The 25194-nt window shown below is 49.9% G+C and overlaps 1 protein-coding gene across 1 annotated transcript in view; it reads left to right on the forward strand.

Annotated features, from left to right (window-relative positions):
• LOC134965880 (G protein-activated inward rectifier potassium channel 2-like) overlaps positions 1-25194 on the forward strand; it is a 214769-nt gene that overhangs the window by 146020 nt on the left and 43555 nt on the right. The window contains exon 3 of the mRNA XM_063942270.1: positions 4794-5750. Within this exon, the coding sequence (XP_063798340.1) occupies positions 4832-5750 (919 nt within the window). The 5' untranslated portion in view covers positions 4794-4831. The remainder of the gene's footprint in view (positions 1-4793; positions 5751-25194) is intronic.

A 25194-nucleotide genomic window follows, 5' to 3' on the forward strand; every position in this document is an offset into this window, starting at 1 on the left:
CGCTGGGCTGCTAACTTCCCTGTCCGGCGATCAGAAAGTCGCCGCCTCCAGGGGGAGTGTAAATTCGCTGTGCAAGTGTGCGATGCTATGTGTACGCCGAGCTGCTAAAATCTGCTGTGTGCAGTGTGTGCGCAGCCCAGGACTTACTCCTACAGTGCGATGAGAACAGGCTGATCGGGGCCGGAGCTGACGTCAGACGCCCTCCCACAAAACGCTTGGGAACACCTGTGTTTTTCCAGACACTCCTAATAAATGGCGAAAACGCACAGCAGCGGTCAGGTCTGAATCACCCCTAATGATAACTTGATGCTGCAGTTCCATTGTCAGACAGTAGGGGGCATTGTACTAGAATGTGGGTCTGCTATATTACGCGGATTCTTTAATGTTAATTTAAAACACCTTGATCAGGACCGTTAGGTCTATACAGGAAGCACAGGACAGTTCTACTCCAGAACGAGGCACAGTATGCAGGCAAATTTTATAAGCCCTTTAAATGAAGCCTAATAGTTAATTCCAGGTACATAGATCACCAGGAAGCCAACCTGAAGCCGTCTCTCCTGATATACTGGGTTTATCTATCAGCTGTTTTCTCTAGAGATTGTAATCTTGCTCATTCCAGCTTTTGAGACACCACATACATCAATACTCAGGCAATTACCAAGGGACTGTCACAGAGCGGAGCTGGTTCGGTCACGGTGACCCGGCTATTATGAGACTGAATCGCACACTTTCTCACGGGTCATTAGTGTGCTCCTTACAGATAAGGGTGCCAAGTGCTTATATGAAATGACACGTTTATATTTAGAAAAGTGGTGCTGGGATAAATGAAGTATCTATAAATGGGTCACCATAAGAAAGAGAGAACTTGCAAGAGTTTTATAAGCAAGTCTGCTTCATCTCTAGGAAAGTCAGGCTTTGATGTCATAGACGGAACTGTATCAAACCCTCTAAAGAGTGGAGAAGCTGCCCAATCGGCTTCTAAATAGCATTTATTAAGTACATTCTATAAAATTATAGATAGAAGCCGATTGGTTACAGTCAACTTCTCCAATTGCCCACTTAACCAAACTTTAGACACGCCTCCCCCCTTAGTCTACTGAGGCCCCTAACTCAAACCCCAACTAGGGCTGACACTTAGATTAACCTGAGGTCTAAACTTCATTGCTCCAGGGCCTCATCCAGATATGTCAGATTAGGACCTCTCTGGTGTCAATTTATAGAGGTTTGTCTGTGTTTCTCCTATGGCTTTCTCCACCATGTGGCATTACCTGATCTGACACATACAATATATACATTGCATGCTGGAGATCAGTAATACTTTCAGCATTGGCCCGTAGTTGTCTGTAATAGACAATCTTTCTGAACGTTGGACACAGCTGCTGATTGGTTGGTATCTCTCTTCACTTTATCATTCTCCAAGACTTAGTACATTTTCCCCATAGTTTGTGTCAGAGGCAGTGCCGGGGTTTGTCTGTCCTATATACCCCAAAGCTACAGCCTGAAACCATCCTATCTCATGTAGGAGGCACCAGCCAGAATCAATTTGTTATACTTCCCTTGTCTCACCCCTCATCGTCAACTTGGCTACCCACCTCATTTTCTTCACCCACAGCTCCACTTCCATTGCCCTCTTTACCATATCAGACAATCCACTGGCTGCTTATACTACACCGAATCAAATCCTAACTCCTCTAACTCACTTAAAAAGCCCTCTCCCGTACATCTCCAACCTCACCCCCACTCACTTTTGTATGCTCCACTCAGTCTTCAGCCGCCTCTTCTCCTCCTCCCTCATCACTTCCTCTCACTCTTCTCCTCCTCCCTCATCACTTCCTCTCACTCCCACCCACAGGACTTCACCTGTGCTGCTCCCATACCCAGAATGCCCTCCCCAATCAGACTTTCATTTAGCCTCCAAGCCTTTTAGGGGCTTTGCAAAGTGATAGACAGTCAGGGACTGTTTGGGGGAGGTAACGGAGAAAGAAAACATGGCGCCAGCATCACAGATCTGCACAACGATAGGATTACTCATGGACTCAATTACTGAAGGATCTGCGGCCACTCTGCATACGTGTACGCGGTTCCTTGGATCTGCGAGGCCGTCTGTGGGCATGTCAATCTGCGGTGACTCCAGAGGTGGGGCTACAGCACAGCCCAAAATTCAAATAGGGGATCCACACCAACTGCCACCCCAAACACTGCCAAGAGCATATTTTTGCACAGCCAATGTGTACTGGATCGCACCTGCAAATGCATTAGTGTTTATGGGGTATATTTACTAAGCCCTGGATGGAGATAAAGTGGAGAGAAATAAAGTACCAGCCAATCAGCTCCTAACTGTCATTTTTTTCAAACCCAGCCTGTAACATGGCAGTTGGGAGTCTGATTGGCTGGTACTTTATCTCCATCCAAAGCTTAGTAAATAGACTCCTATATCTTAAACAGGCCCTCGATCACACACAGAATTACATGAAACACCAGCGTCAGTATTTTTTGTACCCCTGCATCGTCCATTTATAGCATTAGTGATGCGAATAAGACACATTTTCGGTGACAAAGCCTCTGGCAGGACGCTTGGTGCTGCTAAGTTGCAATGTCCGTGGCACATCATACGACGAAATTTGGTGTGATTTGGGGGTAGTTGTATGTCTACAGAGCTGGAACACATCTATGCAAAGTACAAGTCACCCAACACTGAACATTACAGAGAGAACATCTCCAAAGCTTTGACATATGGGGGTAATTCAGACCTGATCGTGGCAGCAAATTTGTTAGCAGTTGGGCAAAACCATGGGGGTCATTCTGAGTTGATCGCTCGCTGGCTAGTTTTAGCAGCCGTGCAAACGCTATGCCGCCACCCACTGGGGAGTGTATTTTAGCTTAGCAGAAGTGCGAACGCATGTGCAGCCGAGCTCTGCAAAAACAGTTTGTGCAGTTTCTGAGTAGCTCTGAACCTACTCAGCGCTTGCGATCACTTCAGCCTATTCGTGTCCGGATTTGACGTCATACACCCGCGAACGCCCAGCCATGCCTGCATTCTTTCAGACACGCCTCCGTTTTAGCAGAAGTGCGAACGCATGTGCAGCCGAGCTCTGCAAAAACAGTTTGTGCAGTTTCTGAGTAGCTCTGAACCTACTCAGCGCTTGCGATCACTTCAGCCTATTCGTGTCCGGATTTGACGTCATACACCCGCGAACGCCCAGCCATGCCTGCATTCTTTCAGACACGCCTCCGTTTTAGCAGAAGTGCGAACGCATGTGCAGCCGAGCTCTGCAAAAACAGTTTGTGCAGTTTCTGAGTAGCTCTGAACCTACTCAGCGCTTGCGATCACTTCAGCCTATTCGTGTCCGGATTTGACGTCATACACCCGCGAACGCCCAGCCACGCCTGCGTTTTTGCAAACACTCCCTGAAAACGGTCAGTTGACCCCCAGAAACGCCCTCTTCCTGTCAATCTTCTTGTGCCTGCCAGTGCGAAGGAAAACTTTGCTAGAACCTGAGCACAACCACAAAGAGCTTTGTACCCGTACATCGCGTGTGCACATTGCGGGCCATACGCAGGCACATAAATGCCGTTTTTTCACCTGATCGCTGTGCTGCAAATATCGGCAGCGAGCGAACAACTCGGAATGACCCCCCATGTGCAGTGTGGCGGGGCAGATATAACATGTGCAGAGAGAGTTAGATTTGGGTGGGCTGTGTTCAAACTGAAATCTAAATTGCACTGCACAAATAAAGCAGCCTGTATTTACTCTGCACAGAAACAAAATAACCGACCCAAATCTAACTCTCTCTGCACATGTTACATCTGCCCCCCTTCCTTGCAGTGCACATGGAATTGCCCAACTGCTAACAAATTTGCTGCTACGAACAGGTCTGAATTACCCCCATAGTTGTGTAATTAATGTGCAATTTCTGTCTCAGCTTATTCCTGGTCTGTCTGATTAATTACATTCTCTGCCATATCCCAAACACAATGAAAGTTAGCATGTCTGTCTAATTTATTTAAAACACAATGTATTCTGAATTTAAGTGCAAATCATGTTTAAATGTTACTATACAAATATAATTCCCTAGACCAGTGGTTCTCAAACTCGGTCCTCAGGACCCCACACAGTACATGTTTTGCAGGTAACTCAGCAGGCACACAGGTGTATTAATTACTCACTGACACATTTTAAAAGGTCCACAGGTGGAGCTAATTATTTCACTTGGGATTCTGTGAGGAGACCTGCAAAACATGCGCTGTGTGGGGTCCTGACTCTGAGGACCGAGTTTGAGAACCTGTGCCCTAGACCAGTGGTTCTCAAACTCGGTCCTCAGGGCCCCACACAGTGCATGTTTTGCAGGTAACCCAGCAGGTGCACAGGTGTATTAATTACTCACTGACACATTTTAAAAAGTCCACAGGTGGAGCTAATTATTTCACTTGCGATTCTGTGAGGAGACCTGCAAAACATGCACTGTGTGGGGTCCTGAGGACCGAGTTTGAGAACCTGTGCCCTAGACCAATTAGTTTTTTTTTTTACATTTACATTTAATAGGCTCTGCACTTTGCCGCTGCAGGTAGAAGAGCGGGTTATGTATCATGCCATGGAGAGAGATAAAGTACCAGCCAATCAGCTTTTAACTGCCATGTTACAGGACATGTTTGACAAAATGACAGCTAGGAGCTGGTGAGTTGATACTTCATCTCTCTTCACTTTATCTCTCTCCAAGGCTTGCTACGTCTCCCCCAGAAGCTCTTGCTTGAATGATTTTTATTGTAGTTGTAATATCTTTGTGTCTTTGCAGGGCACGAGTGACTGTGCTCCACTCACTTCATATTCAAGATGAACAGTTGCAAGTTCATGGACAAGGACATTGAAGGTAGAGGGTCCAAGATGCCGAAAAAAGCACAAAACCCATCAGTTGTGGTTACAAACCGCACCATGGTGACTGCAGTACCAGAGAAGAGGCGGCGGCAGAGATATGTGGAGAAGGATGGGAAATGTAACGTTCATCATGGGAATGTCCGGGAAACATACAGGTATCTGACGGACATATTCACCACCTTGGTGGATCTCAAGTGGAGATTTAACCTCCTGGTGTTCACTATGGTCTACACCACTACGTGGATTTTCTTTGGATTTATTTGGTGGCTTATTGCCTACATCCGTGGAGACCTGGACCACATCGAGGACTCAACATGGACGCCTTGTGTTGACAAGTTGAACGGTTTTGTATCTGCGTTCCTCTTCTCCATTGAGACTGAGACCACCATAGGGTATGGGTACAGGGTGATCACGGACAAGTGTCCAGAGGGAATTATTCTCCTGCTGGTCCAGGCCATACTTGGCTCCATAGTCAATGCTTTCATGGTGGGCTGCATGTTTGTGAAGATCTCTCAGCCAAAGAAGCGGGCGGAGACCCTCATGTTCTCTAATATGGCCGTTATCTCTGTGAGGGATGGGAAGCTGTGTTTGATGTTCAGGGTGGGAGACCTGAGAAATTCCCACATTGTCGATGCCTCTATCAGAGCCAAGCTGATCAAGTCTAAACAAACCAAGGAGGGAGAGTTTATCCCTCTCAACCAGACAGACATCAATGTGGGCTTTGACACCGGTGATGATCGCCTCTTCCTTGTCTCTCCTCTAATTATCTGCCACGAGTTCAACGAGCAAAGTCCATTCTGGGAAATTTCCAAGGATCAACTAGGAAAAGAAGAGTTTGAGATTGTTGTCATCTTGGAAGGCATGGTGGAAGCCACAGGTGAGACAGAATATACAACCAATTTGTCTTATAGACTGATCAAAGTCTCTCTCCAGCCAATAATGGTTATTTCCGTGACTGTCCATCTCGGAAATATATCCTTAGTAGCCTTGTTTTGCATTTACAGAAAGATTGTTGTTGAATGAATGATAATATCCTTTATGCAACTGTGTTCTCATTCCCGATTTTGTGAAGACAAATAGGGCAAGCTCACAGAGCCTAGACCTCAGTAATACAGTAGCCTATGATTTGGCTAATGTCCTACACTGGCTCATCCCATGCCTTCTGCTATCATAATCATAAACATCCAGTAATGTGCGTTGGAGGGTCCTGACTCTATCTCTGAGGGGAACATTGTCCCCCGTTGCAGCATGCAGTGCAGCCCGCCTGAAACCAGTGGCAAATGCAGGATTTCTAGAGGGGGTTTTCCAAATGTAGTCCACAACCTCCCACTCTGCAGAACATTGGAGCAAGTGCGGGAGTCTGGGAGAGCAGTAGAAGAACCTAGTAATGACTCTGGATATTAATATAAACATTGGTCTTTTTATACACTGGATAGTGGATACTCTATGGAATACAGTATTTATATTTAACACAACAAAGATAGTCTATAGTATAGGCTGTATCAAATATATTTAAATAATCAATAAATACACAAACATAATAGAACTAGTGCTGCACTTCTAAGCACACATTCTCCCACCTCATGGTAAGGCTCCTGTCTCTTCTTCCTGGTAGCTCTGATTTAGGACTCAGATCCACACGCACAGCAAACTTGATAGAAGAAGCTTCATGATGTGGTGGCAGCTCGCTATTGTTGTCATAATTTAAGCCACTTGCCAAGAGGAGGGGTTTTCCAGGCAACCGGAACACCCCCTCCCCCCTTCCTGCGTTTGTCTATGGGAACAGTTACTAAGCATTACTTCTGATGGGGGCAAATGTATCTCTTTGCAGGATGCAGCACCCCCCATAGCCTCCCATTTTTTGGCCACGACACTCCGGGCCTGCTCCACTCTCGATGTCCTTGTGACTATCATGACAATGCCTCATGAAATCTTGCATAGTTAGAGGTGGACGTAGTTTCTCTCCAGGATATAGGATCCCCAATGATCAGGCCATAGCATGCTGGATCTAACACCCCCCCCCCCCCCCCACACACACACACACACACATACACACACATCCCCCCAAGACACGTGATGCAATGACACATCACCCAGCATAGTTACTCCTGTAACTAGTCCTCCATTATGTAGGTCCGATCTCATCAGGGTTTACCACAGCTAGGAATGGCCCCAGGTGAGGGACCCTACTAAAGACAAATAAGTCAATTTTACATGTAAAAAAAAACTGTAATTGTGCATTAAAATAAGCAGCCGGTCATGTCTCTATAAAAGAACCTAGTAAAACATGTTCTCAAGTCCTTGAGGACGGTTCCTGGAGGCTGTACAGTAATGTGAAATCACCATTAAGGTTACACTGAAGAGTATGAATTCACAAAACATATTTCTAAAGTACAAATTCCAGTTCGCTATCCGCAGAACGCAGGCGACTAGGGCGGGCCCCATGGGTCCTCTTCACAGCTACAAGGCTTCTTGTCAGTATAACCCAGACAGCTCTTCCTGCAAGGAGGGCACTTAGGAGATGTTATGTACAATGGGTGTAGTACGGCTGACCGGCGGTCTCCTGACCGCCGGTCAGCTTACCGACGCCGGGATCCCGGCGGGGAGGGGCGAGTGCAGCAAGCCCCTTGCGGGCTCGTTGCGCTCTCCACCTTCAGTCGCCACGGGTTCTATTCCCACTCTCTGGGTGTCGTGGACACCCACGAGTGGAAATAGTCCCTGTTGGTCGGCATGCCGACCATCGGGACAGTGACCCGTCGGGCTGGTGGAGGAGGTCATGTGACTGTCGGTCAGCTGACCGGCGGTCACATGAATACCACCCCTGTACAATGTATGACCCTCTCTGAGTGGTCTCATCCCACACTTAGAGCCTGATTCATGTTTGTAAGTAAATCTAATTATCCAGCAACTGGGCTAAACCATGTGCACTGCAGGGGGGGGCAGATGTAATGGGATACGGTTAGGATCCTGCTGGTGGGGATCCCGGCAGTCAAACTCCCGACACCGGGATTTTGAATAAGGACACAAGCCTGGCACCGGAATCCCGACCACTGGGATAACAAACGCCAACCAGACTAACAGATAAGCCGCAAGCATGCCGGGGGTGTTAGGTTAAGGCTGTGGAGTTGGGGGTTTGGTTTAGGCTGCAGGCCGGGAGGGGGGTTAAGTTTAGGCTGTGGAGAGGGGAGTTTGGTTTAGGCACTCCCCGGGGAGGGCTGTGAGAGGGGGGGGGGGGGTTTGGTTGAGGTTGTGGGGAGGGGCGTTAGGTTTAGGCACCACCGGGCAGGGTTAGGGTTAGGCTGCAGGAGGGTTAGGAGGCCATTGGGGGAAGGTGAGTCAACTTACCTTGCCCTGTCGGTATCCTGCACATCGGGATGCCGCGGTCCATATTTTGACTACCGGCATCTCAAACGCTGGCATTCCAATCCCAGCCCAATGTAACATGTGCAGAGAGAGTTAGATTTGGGTGGGGTGTGTTCAAACGGAATCCTAAATTGCAGTGTAAAAATAAAGCAGCCAGTATTTACCCTGCACAGAAACAATATAACCCACCCAAATCTAACTCTCTCTGCACATGTTACATGTGCCCTCCTGCACTGCAATATGGTTTAGCCCAGTTGCTAAATAATTTGCTTTGCTTACACACATGAATCAGACCCTTAGTGTCATCGGATGGGGCTGCACTGCTCCGTCACAGAGACCAAGGAACATAAGTCAGGTGGAGAGAGTGATATTGTGATTACTATCGCAACACTGAGCTTTGGCTACCAACATATCACACTAATTACTGCAGCGGAGATCCAACATATCACACTAATTACTGCAGCGGAGATCCAACATATCACACTAATTACTGCAGTGGAGATCCAACATATCACACTAATTACTGCAGCGGAGACCCAACATATCACACTAATTACTGCAGCGGAGACCCAACATATCACACTAATTACTGCAGCGGAGATGCAACATATCACACTAATTACTGCAGCGGAGATCCAACATATCACACTAATTACTGCAGCGGAGATCCAACATATCACACTAATTACTGCAGCGGAGATCCAACATATCACACTAATTACTGCAGCGGAGACCCAACATATCACACCAATTACCGCAGCGGAGATCCAACATATCACACTAATTACTGCAGCGTAGATCCAACATATCACACTAATTACTGCAGCGGAGATCCAACATATCACACTAATTACTGCAGCGGAGATCCAACATATCACACTAATTACTGCAGTGGAGACCCAACATATCACACTAATTACTGCAGCGGAGATCCAACATATCACACTAATTACTGCAGCGGCGATCCAACATATCACACTAATTACCGCTGCGGAGATCCAACATATCACACTAATTACTGCAGCGGAGATCCAACATATCACACTAATTACTGCAGCGGAGACCCAACATATCACACTAATTACTGCAGCGGAGACCCAACATATCACACTAATTACTGCAGCGGAGACCCAACATATCACACTAATTACTGCAGCGGAGACCCAACATATCACACTAATTACTGCAGCGGAGACCCAACATATCACACTAATTACTGCAGCGGAGACCCAACATATCACACTAATTACTGCAGCGGAGACCCAACATATCACACTAATTACTGCAGCGGAGACCCAACATATCACACTAATTACTGCAGCTGAGACCCAACATATCACACTAATTACTGCAACGGAGATCCAACATATCACACTAATTACTGCAGCGGAGACCCAACATATCACACTAATTACTGCAGCGGAGACCCAACATATCACACTAATTACTGCAGCGGAGATCCAACATATCACACTAATTACTGCAGCGGCGATCCAACATATCACACTAATTACCGCTGCGGAGATCCAACATATCACACTAATTACAGCAGCGGAGATCCAACATATCACACTAATTACTGCAGCGGAGATCCAACATATCACACTAATTACTGCAGCGGAGACCCAACATATCACACTAATTACTGCAGCGGAGATCCAACATATCACACTAATTACTGCAGCGGATATCCAACATATCACACTAATTACTGCAGCGGAGATCCAACATATCACACTAATTACTGCAGCGGATATCCAACATATCACACTAATTACTGCAGCGGAGATCCAACATATCACACTAATTACTGCAGCGGAGATCCAACAAATCACACTAATTACTGCAGCGGAGATGCAACATATCACACTAATTACTGCAGCGGAGATCCAACATATCACACTAATTACTGCAGCGGAGATCCAACATATCACACTAATTACTGCAGCGGAGACCCAACATATCACACTAATTACTGCAGCGGAGATCCAACATATTACACTAATTACTGCTGCGGAGATCCAATATATCACACTAATTACTGCAGCGGAGACCCAACATATCACACTAATTACTGCAGCGGAGATCCAACATATCACACTAATTACTGCAGCGGAGATCCAACATATCACACTAATTACTGCAGCGGAGATCCAACATATCACACTAATTACTGCAGCGGAGATCCAACATATCACACTAATTACTGCTGCAGAGAGCTAACATATCACACTAATTACCGCAGCGGAGACCCAACATATCACACTAATTACTGCAGCGGAGACCCAACATATCACACTAATTACTGCAGCGGAGACCCAACATATCACACTAATTACTGCAGCGGAGACCCAACATATCACACTAATTACTGCAGCGGAGATCCAACATATCACACTAATTACTGCAGCGGAGACCCAACATATCACACTAATTACTGCAGCGGAGACCCAACATATCACACTAATTACTGCAGCGGAGACCCAACATATCACACTAATTACTGCAGCGGAGACCCAACATATCACACTAATTACTGCAGCGGAGACCCAACATATCACACTAATTACTGCAGCGGAGATCCAACATATCACACTAATTACCGCTGCGGAGATCCAACATATCACACTAATTACTGCAGCGGAGATCCAACATATCACACTAATTACTGCAGCGGAGATCCAACATATCACACTAATTACTGCAGCGGAGACCCAACATATCACACTAATTACTGCAGCGGAGATCCAACATATCACACTAATTACTGCAGCGGAGATCCAACATATCACACTAATTACTGCAGCGGAGATCCAACATATTACACTAATTACTGCAGCGGAGATCCAACATATCACACTAATTACTGCAGCGGAGATCCAACATATCACACTAATTACTGCAGCGGAGATCCAACATATCACACTAATTACTGCAGCGGAGATCCAACATATCACACTAATTACCGCAGCGGAGATCCAACATATCACACTTATTACTGCAGCGGAGATCCAACATATCACACTAATTACTGCAGCGGAGATCCAACATATCACACTAATTACTGCAGCGGAGACCCAACATATCACACTAATTACTGCAGCGGAGATCCAACATATCACACTAATTACTGCAGCGGAGATCCAACATATCACACTAATTACTGCAGCGGAGACCCAACATATCACACTAATTACTGCAGCGGAGACCCAACATATCACACTAATTACTGCAGCGGAGACCCAACATATCACACTAATTACTGCAGCGGAGACCCAACATATCACACTAATTACTGCAGCGGAGATCCAACATATCACACTAATTACTGCTGCGGAGATCCAACATATCACACTAATTACTGCAGCGGAGATCCAACATATCACACTAATTACTGCAGCGGAGACCCAACATATCACACTAATTACTGCAGCGGAGATCCAACATATCACACTAATTACTGCACCGGAGATCCAACATATCACACTAATTACTGCAGCGGAGATCCAACATATCACACTAATTACTGCAGCAGAGATCCAACATATCACACTAATTACTGCAGCGGAGATCCAACATATCACACTAATTACTGCAGCGGAGACCCAACATATCACACTAATTACTGCAGCGGAGATCCAACATATTACACTAATTACTGCAGCGGAGATCCAACATATCACACTAATTACTGCAGCGGAGACCAAACATATCACACTAATTACTGCAGCGGAGACCCAACATATCACACTAATTACTGCAGCGGAGACCCAACATATCACACTAATTACTGCAGCGGAGACCCAACATATCACACTAATTACTGCAGCGGAGACCCAACATATCACACTAATTACTGCAGCGGAGATGCAACATATCACACTAATTACTGCAGCGGAGATCCAACATATCACACTAATTACTGCAGCGGAGATCCAACATATCACACTAATTACTGCAGCGGAGATCCAACATATCACACTAATTACTGCAGCGGAGATCCAACATATCACACTAATTACTGCAGCGGAGACCCAACATATCACACCAATTACCGCAGCGGAGATCCAACATATCACACTAATTACTGCAGCGTAGATCCAACATATCACACTAATTACTGCAGCGGAGATCCAACATATCACACTAATTACTGCTGCGGAGATCCAATATATCACACTAATTACTGCAGCGTAGACCCAACATATCACGCTAATTACTGCAGCGGAGATCCAACATATCACACTAATTACTGCAGCGGAGATCCAACATATCACACTAATTACTGCAGCGGAGATCCAACATATCACACTAATTACTGCAGCGGAGATCCAACATATCACACTAATTACTGCTGCAGAGAGCTAACATATCACACTAATTACCGCAGCGGAGACCCAACATATCACACTAATTACTGCAGCGGAGACCCAACATATCACACTAATTACTGCAGCGGAGACCCAACATATCACACTAATTACTGCAGCGGAGACCCAACATATCACACTAATTACTGCAGCGGAGATCCAACATATCACACTAATTACTGCAGCGGAGACCCAACATATCACACTAATTACTGCAGCGGAGACCCAACATATCACACTAATTACTGCAGCGGAGACCCAACATATCACACTAATTACTGCAGCGGAGACCCAACATATCACACTAATTACTGCAGCGGAGACCCAACATATCACACTAATTACTGCAGCGGAGATCCAACATATCACACTAATTACCGCTGCGGAGATCCAACATATCACACTAATTACTGCAGCGGAGATCCAACATATCACACTAATTACTGCAGCGGAGATCCAACATATCACACTAATTACTGCAGCGGAGACCCAACATATCACACTAATTACTGCAGCGGAGATCCAACATATCACACTAATTACTGCAGCGGAGATCCAACATATCACACTAATTACTGCAGCGGAGATCCAACATATTACACTAATTACTGCAGCGGAGATCCAACATATCACACTAATTACTGCAGCGGAGATCCAACATATCACACTAATTACTGCAGCGGAGATCCAACATATCACACTAATTACTGCAGCGGAGATCCAACATATCACACTAATTACCGCAGCGGAGATCCAACATATCACACTTATTACTGCAGCGGAGATCCAACATATCACACTAATTACTGCAGCGGAGATCCAACATATCACACTAATTACTGCAGCGGAGACCCAACATATCACACTAATTACTGCAGCGGAGATCCAACATATCACACTAATTACTGCAGCGGAGATCCAACATATCACACTAATTACTGCAGCGGAGACCCAACATATCACACTAATTACTGCAGCGGAGACCCAACATATCACACTAATTACTGCAGCGGAGACCCAACATATCACACTAATTACTGCAGCGGAGACCCAACATATCACACTAATTACTGCAGCGGAGATCCAACATATCACACTAATTACTGCTGCGGAGATCCAACATATCACACTAATTACTGCAGCGGAGATCCAACATATCACACTAATTACTGCAGCGGAGACCCAACATATCACACTAATTACTGCAGCGGAGATCCAACATATCACACTAATTACTGCACCGGAGATCCAACATATCACACTAATTACTGCAGCGGAGATCCAACATATCACACTAATTACTGCAGCAGAGATCCAACATATCACACTAATTACTGCAGCGGAGATCCAACATATCACACTAATTACTGCAGCGGAGACCCAACATATCACACTAATTACTGCAGCGGAGATCCAACATATTACACTAATTACTGCAGCGGAGATCCAACATATCACACTAATTACTGCAGCGGAGACCCAACATATCACACTAATTACTGCAGCGGAGACCCAACATATCACACTAATTACTGCAGCGGAGACCCAACATATCACACTAATTACTGCAGCGGAGATCCAACATATCACACTAATTACTGCAGCGGAGACCCAACATATCACACTAATTACTGCAGCGGAGACCCAACATATCACACTAATTACTGCAGCGGAGATCCAACATATCACACTAATTACTGCTGCGGAGATCCAACATATCACACTAATTACTGCAGCGGAGATCCAACATATCACACTAATTACTGCAGCGGAGATCCAACATATCACACTAATTACTGCAGCGGAGACCCAACATATCACACTAATTACTGCAGCGGAGATCCAACATATCACACTAATTACTGCAGCGGAGATCCAACATATCACACTAATTACTGCAGCGGAGATCCAACATATTACACTAATTACTGCAGCGGAGATCCAACATATCACACTAATTACTGCAGCGGAGATCCAACATATCACACTAATTACTGCAGCGGAGATCCAACATATCACACTAATTACAGCAGCGGAGATCCAACATATCACACTAATTACCGCAGCGGAGATCCAACATATCACACTAATTACCGCAGCGGAGATCCAACATATCACACTAATTACTGCAGCGGAGATCCAACATATCACACTAATTACTGCAGCGGAGACCCAACATATCACACTAATTACTGCAGCGGAGATCCAACATATCACACTAATTACTGCAGCGGAGATCCAACATATCACACTCATTACTGCAGCGGAGACCCAACATATCACACTAATTACTGCAGCGGAGACCCAACATATCACACTAATTACTGCAGCGGAGACCCAACATATCACACTAATTACTGCAGCGGAGACCCAACATATCACACTAATTACTGCAGCGGAGATCCAACATATCACACTAATTACTGCTGCGGAGATCCAACATATCACACTAATTACTGCAGCGGAGATCCAACATATCACACTAATTACTGCAGCGGAGACCCAACATATCACACTAATTACTGCAGCGGAGATCCAACATATCACACTAATTACTGCACCGGAGATCCAACATATCACACTAATTACTGCAGCGGAGATCCAACATATCACACTAATTACTGCAGCAGAGATCCAACATATCACACTAATTACTGCAGCGGAGATCCAACATATCACACTAATTACTGCAGCGGAGACCCAACATATCACACTAATTACTGCAGCGGAGATCCAACATATTACACTAATTACTGCAGCGGAGATCCAACATATCACACTAATTACTGCAGCGGAGACCCAACATATCACACTAATTACTGCAGCGGAGACCCAACATATCACACTAATTACTGCAGCGGAGACCCAACATATCACACTAATTACTGCAGCGGAGATCCAACATATCACACTAATTACTGCACCGGAGATCCAACATATCACACTAATTACTGCAGCGGAGATCCAACATATCACACTAATTACTGCAGCGGAGAGCCAACATATCACACTAATTACTGCAGCGGAGATTCAACATATCACACTAATTACTGCAGCGGAGACCCAACATATCACACTAATTACTGCAGCGGAGACCCAACATATCACACTAATTACTGCAGCGGAGATCCAACATATCACACTAATTACTGCAGCGGAGACCCAACATATCACACTAATTACTGCAGCGGAGATCCAACATATCACACTAATTACTGCAGCGGAGATCCACTTTGGTTTTAGTGTCATTATATACAGATTCAGATCTGGTACCTTTCATATCAGAAATTCACTTTGGAATTACTATTACAACCTGCTACCTCTAATTTGGCTTCTAAGTATCATTAGATACAGTATTATATTAATAATAATAATAATAATAATCATCATAATAATCATAATAATAAAAATAATAATATTATTATTATGCTAGTTTTTTAATAGGTTACTTATTATATGTTTGGGTAATAATAAGCACACGTAAGTACTATCACAGACTGCTTAACCTCAGCTTGCCGGTGACACTTTGCAGTCAGCCACTGTGCGTGATCCAGAGATGGACGCAATGTCGATGTTGTACGCTGGGGAGTGGTTACGCAAACACAGGCAGTTGTGACTATTTTCAGGGCGTCTCCCAGCATGTGACTGTGACCCCATACACCCTTACACTGGCTCTGGCGTTTTACTTCTTGCGGCCACGCTGCGCAATCATAGGGTCACTCAGAGGGTGGATTTTAAACCGTTGTGCGTCCGATTACTGCGTCTTTGTACACAGGCGGCGGATCTGAGACACCTCCAGTGGGTGTCTCGATACAAAGCTCAGCAGCTGCGACATTTGTATATATTCACACAGCCTCTGCACAGTGGGCCTAATTCAGACCTGCGTTTTTGCACAGCAGCCGATCAGGTCAGAATTGTGCATGCGCCGGCGCAGCAGTACGCCGGTTCATGCCAGACAGCCGACGGCCATCTCAGCCCTGCGAGATGGCCATCAGAGGCGGTCGCTGGGCGAGAGGGTGTCGCTGGGTGAGAGGGGGTGGGTCGGTGGCATTTGGCCGCCATTTTAGGTGCGCAGTGCGCCGGTTCATGCCAGACAGCCGACGGCCATCTCAGCCCTGCAAGATGGCCGTCAGAGGCGGTCGCTGGACGAGAGGCGGTCGCTGCGCGAGAGGGGGTGGGCCTGTGGTGTATGGCCGACATTTTAGGTGCGCGGTCCGGGCAACGCAGGCGTGCCCGGACCGTGCGGGGGGTGGACCGTGGCAGCTGCGTGACGTCACACGCAGCTGCTGCGACCCGGACAGCGATGAGTAGCTCCTAGCCAGTGCGCAGAAGCTGCGCTGGTAGGGAGCTACTCGTCAAGTACAAAAACATGGCCGTTGAGCGATGCTTTTGTACTTGTGCGGCGGGGTAGAGGCAGACATGCGGGGCGGACTAGCACAAAATGTTTCACAGCTACGATCAAGTCTGAATTAGGCCCAATAAGTTCACTCTGAGACGGCATTAGCCTAAATCTCGGAATGAGGCGCACTGTCATATGCGCAATGAATAAAGCTGCCATTTAACACAGTTTGATAGTTTATACAGTTGATTGATGATTAGTAATAACTGATTCTCAGACACCGCAAACTGCTAGAGATCTCCCTTATCTTAGCAAAACTGCCACTGAAACTTTTCATTTCCCGTCTTAGCTACTCCTACTGGGAACCCGGTCACCCATCTATCCCAGCTCCCACACACCCTAACCTCCTCCTACCTGGCATCACTGTCACCCATCTCTCCCCGCTGTCATCCACCCTATCCTCCTCCTACCTAGCATCACTGTCACCCATCTCTCCCCGCTGCCATCCACCCTAACCTCCTCCTACCTGGCATCACTGTCACCCATCTATCCCAGCTCCCACACACCCTAACCTCCTCCTACCTGGCATCACTGTCACCCATCTATCCCCGCTGCCATGCACCCTAACCTCCTCCTACCTGGCATCACTGTCACCCATCTCTCCCCGCTGCCATCCACCCTAACCTCCTCCTACCTGGCATCACTGTCACCCATCTATCCCAGCTCCCACACACCCTAACCTCCTCCTACCTGGCATCACTGTCACCCATCTCTCCCCACTGCCATCCATCCTATCCTCCTCCTACCTGGCATCACTGTCACCCATCTATCTCAGCTCCCAAACACCCTAACCTCCTCCTACCTGGCATCACTGTCACCCATCTCTCCCCACTGCCATCCACCCTAACCTCCTCGTACCTGGCATCACTGTCACCCATCTCTCCCTGCTGCCATCCACCCTAACCTCCTCTTACCTGGCGCTGCTGTCACCCATCTATCCCCGCTGCCATGCACCCTAACCTCCTCCTACCTGGCACTGATGTCACCCATCTCTCCCCGCTGCCATCTACCCTAACCTCCTCCTACCTGGCATCACTGTCACCCATCTATCCCAGCTCCCAAACACCCTAACCTCCTCCTACCTGGCATCACTGTCACCCATCTCTCCCCGCTGCCATCCACCCTAACCTCCTCCTACCTGGCACTGTTGTCACCCATCTATCCCCGCTGCCATGCACCCTAACCTCCTCCTACCTGGCATCACTGTCACCCATCTCTCCCCGCTGCCATCCACCCTAACCTCCTCCTACCTGGCATCACTGTCACCCATCTATCCCCGCTGCCATGCACCCTAACCTCCTCCTACCTGGCATCACTGTCACCCATCTCTCCCCGCTGCAATCCACCCTAACCTCCTCCTACCTGGCATCACTGTCACCCATCTATCCCCACTGCCATGCACCCTAACCTCCTCCTACCTGGCATCACTGTCACCCATCTCTCCCCACTGCCATCCACCCTAACCTCCTCCTACCTGGCATCACTGTAACCTCCTCCTACCTGGCATCACTGTCACCCATCTATCCCCGCTGCCATGCACCCTAACCTCCTCCTACCTGGCATCACTGTCACCCATCTATCCCCGCTGCCATACACCCTAACCTCCTCCTACCTGGCATCACTGTCACCCATCTCTCCCCACTGCCATCCACCCTAACCTCCTCCTACCTGGCATCACTGTAACCTCCTCCTACCTGGCATCACTGTCACCCATCTCTCCCCGCTGCCATCCACCCTAACCTCCACCTACCTGGCATCACTGTTACCCATCTCTCCCTGCTGCCATCCACCCTAACCTCCTCCTACCTGGCATCACTGTCACCCATCTCTCCCCGCTGCCATGCACCCTAACATCCTCCTACCTGGCATCACTGTCACCCATCTCTCCCCACTGCCATCCACCCTAGCCTCCTCCTACCTGGCATCACTGTCACCCATCTCTCCCCACTGCCATCCACCCTAACCTCCTCCTACCTAGCATCACTGTCACCCATCTCTCCCAGCTGCCATCCATCCTAACCTCCTCCTACCTGGCATCACTGTCACCCATCTCTCCCCGCTGCCATCCATCCTAACCTCCTCCTACCTGGCATCAATGTCACCCATCTCTCCCCACTGCCATCCACCCTAACCTCCTGCTACCTGGCACTGCTGTCACCCATCTCTCCCCGCTGCCATCCACCCTAACCTCCTCCTACCTGGTATCACTGTCACCCATCTCTCCCCGCTGCCATGCACCCTAACCTCCTACCTGGCATCACTGTCACCCATCTGTCCCCGCTGCCATCCACCCTAACCTCCTGTTACCTGGCACTGCTGTCACCCATCTCTCCCCGCTGCCATCCATCCTAACCTCCTCCTACCTGGCATCACTGTCACCCATCTATCCCCGCTGCCATGCACCCTAACCTCCTCCTACCTGGCATCACTGTCACCCATCTCTCCCCGCTGCCATCCACCCTAACCTCCTCCTACCTGGCATCACTGTCACCCATCTATCCCCGCTGCCATGCACCCTAACCTCCTCCTACCTGGCATCACTGTCACCCATCTCTCCCCACTGCCATCCACCCTAACCTCCTCCTACCTGGCATCACTGTAACTTCCTCCTACCTGGCATCACTGTCACCCATCTCTCCCCGCTGCCATCCACCCTAACCTCCTCCTACCTGGCATCACTGTTACCCATCTCTCCCTGCTGCCATCCACCCTAACCTCCTCCTACCTGGCATCACTGTCACCCATCTCTTCCCGCTGCCATGCACCCTAACATCCTCCTACCTGGCATCACTGTCACCCATCTCTCCCCACTGCCATCCACCCTAACCTCCTCCTACCTGGCATCACTGTCACCCATCTCTCCCCACTGCCATTCACCCTAACCTCCTCCTACCTGGCATCACTGTCACCCATCTCTCCCAGCTGCCATCCATCCTAACCTCCTCCTACCTGGCATCACTGTCACCCATCTCTCCCCGCTGCCATACATCCTAACCTCCTACTACCTGGCATCAATGTCACCCATCTCTCCCCGCTGCCATCCACCCTAACCTCCTGCTACCTGGCACTGCTGTCACCCATCTCTCCCCGCTGCCATCCACCCTAACCTCCTCCTACCTGGTATCACTGTCACCCATCTCTCCCCGCTGCCATGCACCCTAACCTCCTACCTGGCATCACTGTCACCCATCTGTCCCCGCTGCCATCCACCCTAATCTCCTGCTACCTGGCACTGCTGTCACCCATCTCTCCCCGCTGCCATCCATCCTAACCTCCTTCTACCTGGCATCACTGTCACCCATCTATCCCCGCTGCCATGCACCCTAACCTCCTCCTACCTGGCATCACTGTCACCCATCTCTCCCCGCTGCCATCCACCCTAACCTCCTCCTACCTGGCATCACTGTCACCCATCTATCCCCGCTGCCATACACCCTAACCTCCTCCTACCTGGCATCACTGTCACCCATCTCTCCCCACTGCCATCCACCCTAACCTCCTCCTACCTGGCATCACTGTCACCCATCTCTCCCCGCTGCCATCCACCCTAACCTCCTCCTACCTGGCATCACTGTTACCCATCTCTCCCTGCTGCCATCCACCCTAACCTCCTCCTACCTGGCATCACTGTCACCCATCTCTCCCCGCTGCCATGCACCCTAACATCCTCCTACCTGGCATCACTGTCACCCATCTCTCCCCACTGCCATCCACCCTAACCTCCTCCTACCTGGCATCACTGTCACCCATCTCTCCCCACTGCCATCCACCCTAACCTCCTCCTACCTGGCATCACTGTCACCCATCTCTCCCAGCTGCCATCCATCCTAACCTCCTCCTACCTGGCATCACTGTCACCCATCTCTCCCCGCTGCCATCCATCCTAACCTCCTCCTACCTGGTATCAATGTCACCCATCTCTCCCCGCTGCCATCCACCCTAACCTCCTCCTACCTGGTATCACTGTCACCCATCTCTCCCCGCTGCCATGCACCCTAACCTCCTACCTGGCATCACTGTCACCCATCTATCCCCGCTGCCATCCACCCTAACCTCCTGCTACCTGGCACTGCTGTCACCCATCTCTCCCCGCTGCCATCCATCCTAACCTCCTCCTACCTGGCATCACTGTCACCCATCTCTCCCCGCTGCCATGCACCTTAACCTCCTCCTACCTGGCATCACTGTCACCCATCTATCCCCGCTGCAATCCACCCTAACCTCTTCCTACCTGGCATCACTGTCACCCATCTCTCCCCGCTGCCATCCATCCTAACCTCCTCCTACCTGGCATCACTGTCACCCATCTATCCCCGCTGCCATCCACCCTAACCTCCTCCTATCTGGCACTGCTGTCACCCATCTATCCCCGCTGCCATCCATCATAACCTCCTCCTACCTGGCACTGCTGTCACCCATCTCTCCCCGCGGCCGTTCATCCTATCCTCCTCCTTCCTGGCATCACTGTCACCCATCTCTCCCCACTGCCATCCATCCTATCCTCCTCCTACCTGGCATCACTGTCACCCATCTATCCCAGCTCCCAAACACCCTAACCTCCTCCTACCTGGCATCACTGTCACCCATCTCTCCCCACTGCCATCCACCCTAACCTCCTGCTACCTGGCACTGCTGTCACCCATCTCTCCCCGCTGCCATCCACCCTAACCTCCTCCTACCTGGTATCACTGTCACCCATCTCTCCCCGCTGCCATGCACCCTAACCTCCTACCTGGCATCACTGTCACCCATCTGTCCCCGCTGCCATCCACCCTAACCTCCTGTTACCTGGCACTGCTGTCACCCATCTCTCCCCGCTGCCATCCATCCTAACCTCCTCCTACCTGGCATCACTGTCACCCATCTATCCCCGCTGCCATGCACCCTAACCTCCTCCTACCTGGCATCACTGTCACCCATCTCTCCCCGCTGCCATCCACCCTAACCTCCTCCTACCTGGCATCACTGTCACCCATCTATCCCCGCTGCCATGCACCCTAACCTCCTCCTACCTGGCATCACTGTCACCCATCTCTCCCCACTGCCATCCACCCTAACCTCCTCCTACCTGGCATCACTGTAACTTCCTTCTACCTGGCATCACTGTCACCCATCTCTCCCCGCTGCCATCCACCCTAACCTCCTCCTACCTGGCATCACTGTTACCCATCTCTCCCTGCTGCCATCCACCCTAACCTCCTCCTACCTGGCATCACTGTCACCCATCTCTTCCCGCTGCCATGCACCCTAACATCCTCCTACCTGGCATCACTGTCACCCATCTCTCCCCACTGCCATCCACCCTAACCTCCTCCTACCTGGCATCACTGTCACCCATCTCTCCCCACTGCCATTCACCCTAACCTCCTCCTACCTGGCATCACTGTCACCCATCTCTCCCAGCTGCCATCCATCCTAACCTCCTCCTACCTGGCATCACTGTCACCCATCTCTCCCCGCTGCCATATATCCTAACCTCCTACTACCTGGCATCAATGTCACCCATCTCTCCCCGCTGCCATCCACCCTAACCTCCTGCTACCTGGCACTGCTGTCACCCATCTCTCCCCGCTGCCATCCACCCTAACCTCCTCCTACCTGGCATCACTGTCACCCATCTCTCCCCGCTGCCATGCACCCTAACCTCCTACCTGGCATCACTGTCACCCATCTGTCCCCGCTGCCATCCACCCTAATCTCCTGCTACCTGGCACTGCTGTCACCCATCTCTCCCCGCTGCCATCCATCCTAACCTCCTTCTACCTGGCATCACTGTCACCCATCTATCCCCGCTGCCATGCACCCTAACCTCCTCCTACCTGGCATCACTGTCACCCATCTCTCCCCGCTGCCATCCACCCTAACCTCCTCCTACCTGGCATCACTGTCACCCATCTATCCCCGCTGCCATACACCCTAACCTCCTCCTACCTGGCATCACTGTCACCCATCTCTCCCCACTGCCATCCACCCTAACCTCCTCCTACCTGGCATCACTGTCACCCATCTCTCCCCGCTGCCATCCACCCTAACCTCCTCCTACCTGGCATCACTGTTACCCATCTCTCCCTGCTGCCATCCACCCTAACCTACTCCTACCTGGCATCACTGTCACCCATCTCTCCCCGCTGCCATGCACCCTAACATCCTCCTACCTGGCATCACTGTCACCCATCTCTCCCCACTGCCATCCACCCTAACCTCCTCCTACCTGGCATCACTGTCACCCATCTCTCCCCACTGCCATCCACCCTAACCTCCTCCTACCTGGCATCACTGTCACCCATCTCTCCCAGCTGCCATCCATCCTAACCTCCTCCTACCTGGCATCACTGTCACCCATCTCTCCCCGCTGCCATCCATCCTAACCTCCTCCTACCTGGTATCAATGTCACCCATCTCTCCCCGCTGCCATCCACCCTAACCTCCTCCTACCTGGTATCACTGTCACCCATCTCTCCCCGCTGCCATGCACCCTAACCTCCTACCTGGCATCACTGTCACCCATCTATCCCCGCTGCCATCCACCCTAACCTCCTGCTACCTGGCACTGCTGTCACCCATCTCTCCCCGCTGCCATCCATCCTAACCTCCTCCTACCTGGCATCACTGTCACCCATCTCTCCCCGCTGCCATGCACCTTAACCTCCTCCTACCTGGCATCACTGTCACCCATCTCTCCCCGCTGCCATCCACCCTAACCTCTTCCTACCTGGCATCACTGTCACCCATCTCTCCCCGCTGCCATCCATCCTAACCTCCTCCTACCTGGCATCACTGTCACCCATCTATCCCCGCTGCCATCCACCCTAACCTCCTCCTATCTGGCACTGCTGTCACCCATCTATCCCCGCTGCCATCCATCATAACCTCCTCCTACCTGGCACTCCTGTCACCCATCTCTCCCCGCGGCCGTTCATCCTATCCTCCTCCTTCCTGGCATCACTGTCACCCATCTCTCCCCACTGCCATCCATCCTATCCTCCTCCTACCTGGCATCACTGTCACCCATCTATCCCAGCTCCCAAACACCCTAACCTCCTCCTACCTGGCATCACTGTCACCCATCTCTCCCCACTGCCATCCACCCTAACCTCCTCGTACCTGGCATCACTGTCACCCATCTCTCCCTGCTGCCATCCACCCTAACCTCCTCTTACCTGGCATCGCTGTCACCCATCTATCCCCGCTGCCATGCACCCTAACCTCCTCCTACCTGGCACTGATGTCACCCATCTCTCCCCGCTGCCATCCACCCTAACCTCCTCCTACCTGGCATCACTGTCACCCATCTATCCCAGCTCCCAAACACCCTAACCTCCTCCTACCTGGCATCACTGTCACCCATCTCTCCCCGCTGCCATCCACCCTAAACTCCTCCTACCTGGCACTGTTGTCACCCATCTATCCCCGCTGCCATGCACCCTAACCTCCTCCTACCTGGCATCACTGTCACCCATCTCTCCCCGCTGCAATCCACCCTAACCTCCTCCTACCTGGCATCACTGTCACCCATCTATCCGCGCTGCCATGCACCCTAACCTCCTCCTACCTGGCATCACTGTCACCCTTCTCTCCCCACTGCCATCCACCCTAACCTCCTCCTACCTGGCATCACTGTAACCTCCTCCTACCTGGCATCACTGTCACCCATCTCTCCCCGCTGCCATCCACCCTAACCTCCACCTACCTGGCATCACTGTTACCCATCTCTCCCTGCTGCCATCCACCCTAACCTCCTCCTACCTGGCATCACTGTCACCCATCTCTCCCCGCTGCCATGCACCCTAACATCCTCCTACCTGGCATCACTGTCACCCATCTCTCCCCACTGCCATCCACCCTAGCCTCCTCCTACCTGGCATCACTGTCACCCATCTCTCCCCACTGCCATCCACCCTAACCTCCTCCTACCTAGCATCACTGTCACCCATCTCTCCCAGCTGCCATCCATCCTAACCTCCTCCTACCTGGCATCACTGTCACCCATCTCTCCCCGCTGCCATCCATCCTAACCTCCTCCTACCTGGCATCAATGTCACCCATCTCTCCCCACTGCCATCCACCCTAACCTCCTGCTACCTGGCACTGCTGTCACCCATCTCTCCCCGCTGCCATCCACCCTAACCTCCTCCTACCTGGTATCACTGTCACCCATCTCTCCCCGCTGCCATGCACCCTAACCTCCT

The sequence above is a fragment of the Pseudophryne corroboree genome, chromosome 10 (assembly GCF_028390025.1).
Source record: "Pseudophryne corroboree isolate aPseCor3 chromosome 10, aPseCor3.hap2, whole genome shotgun sequence".
NCBI lineage: Eukaryota > Metazoa > Chordata > Amphibia > Anura > Myobatrachidae > Pseudophryne > Pseudophryne corroboree.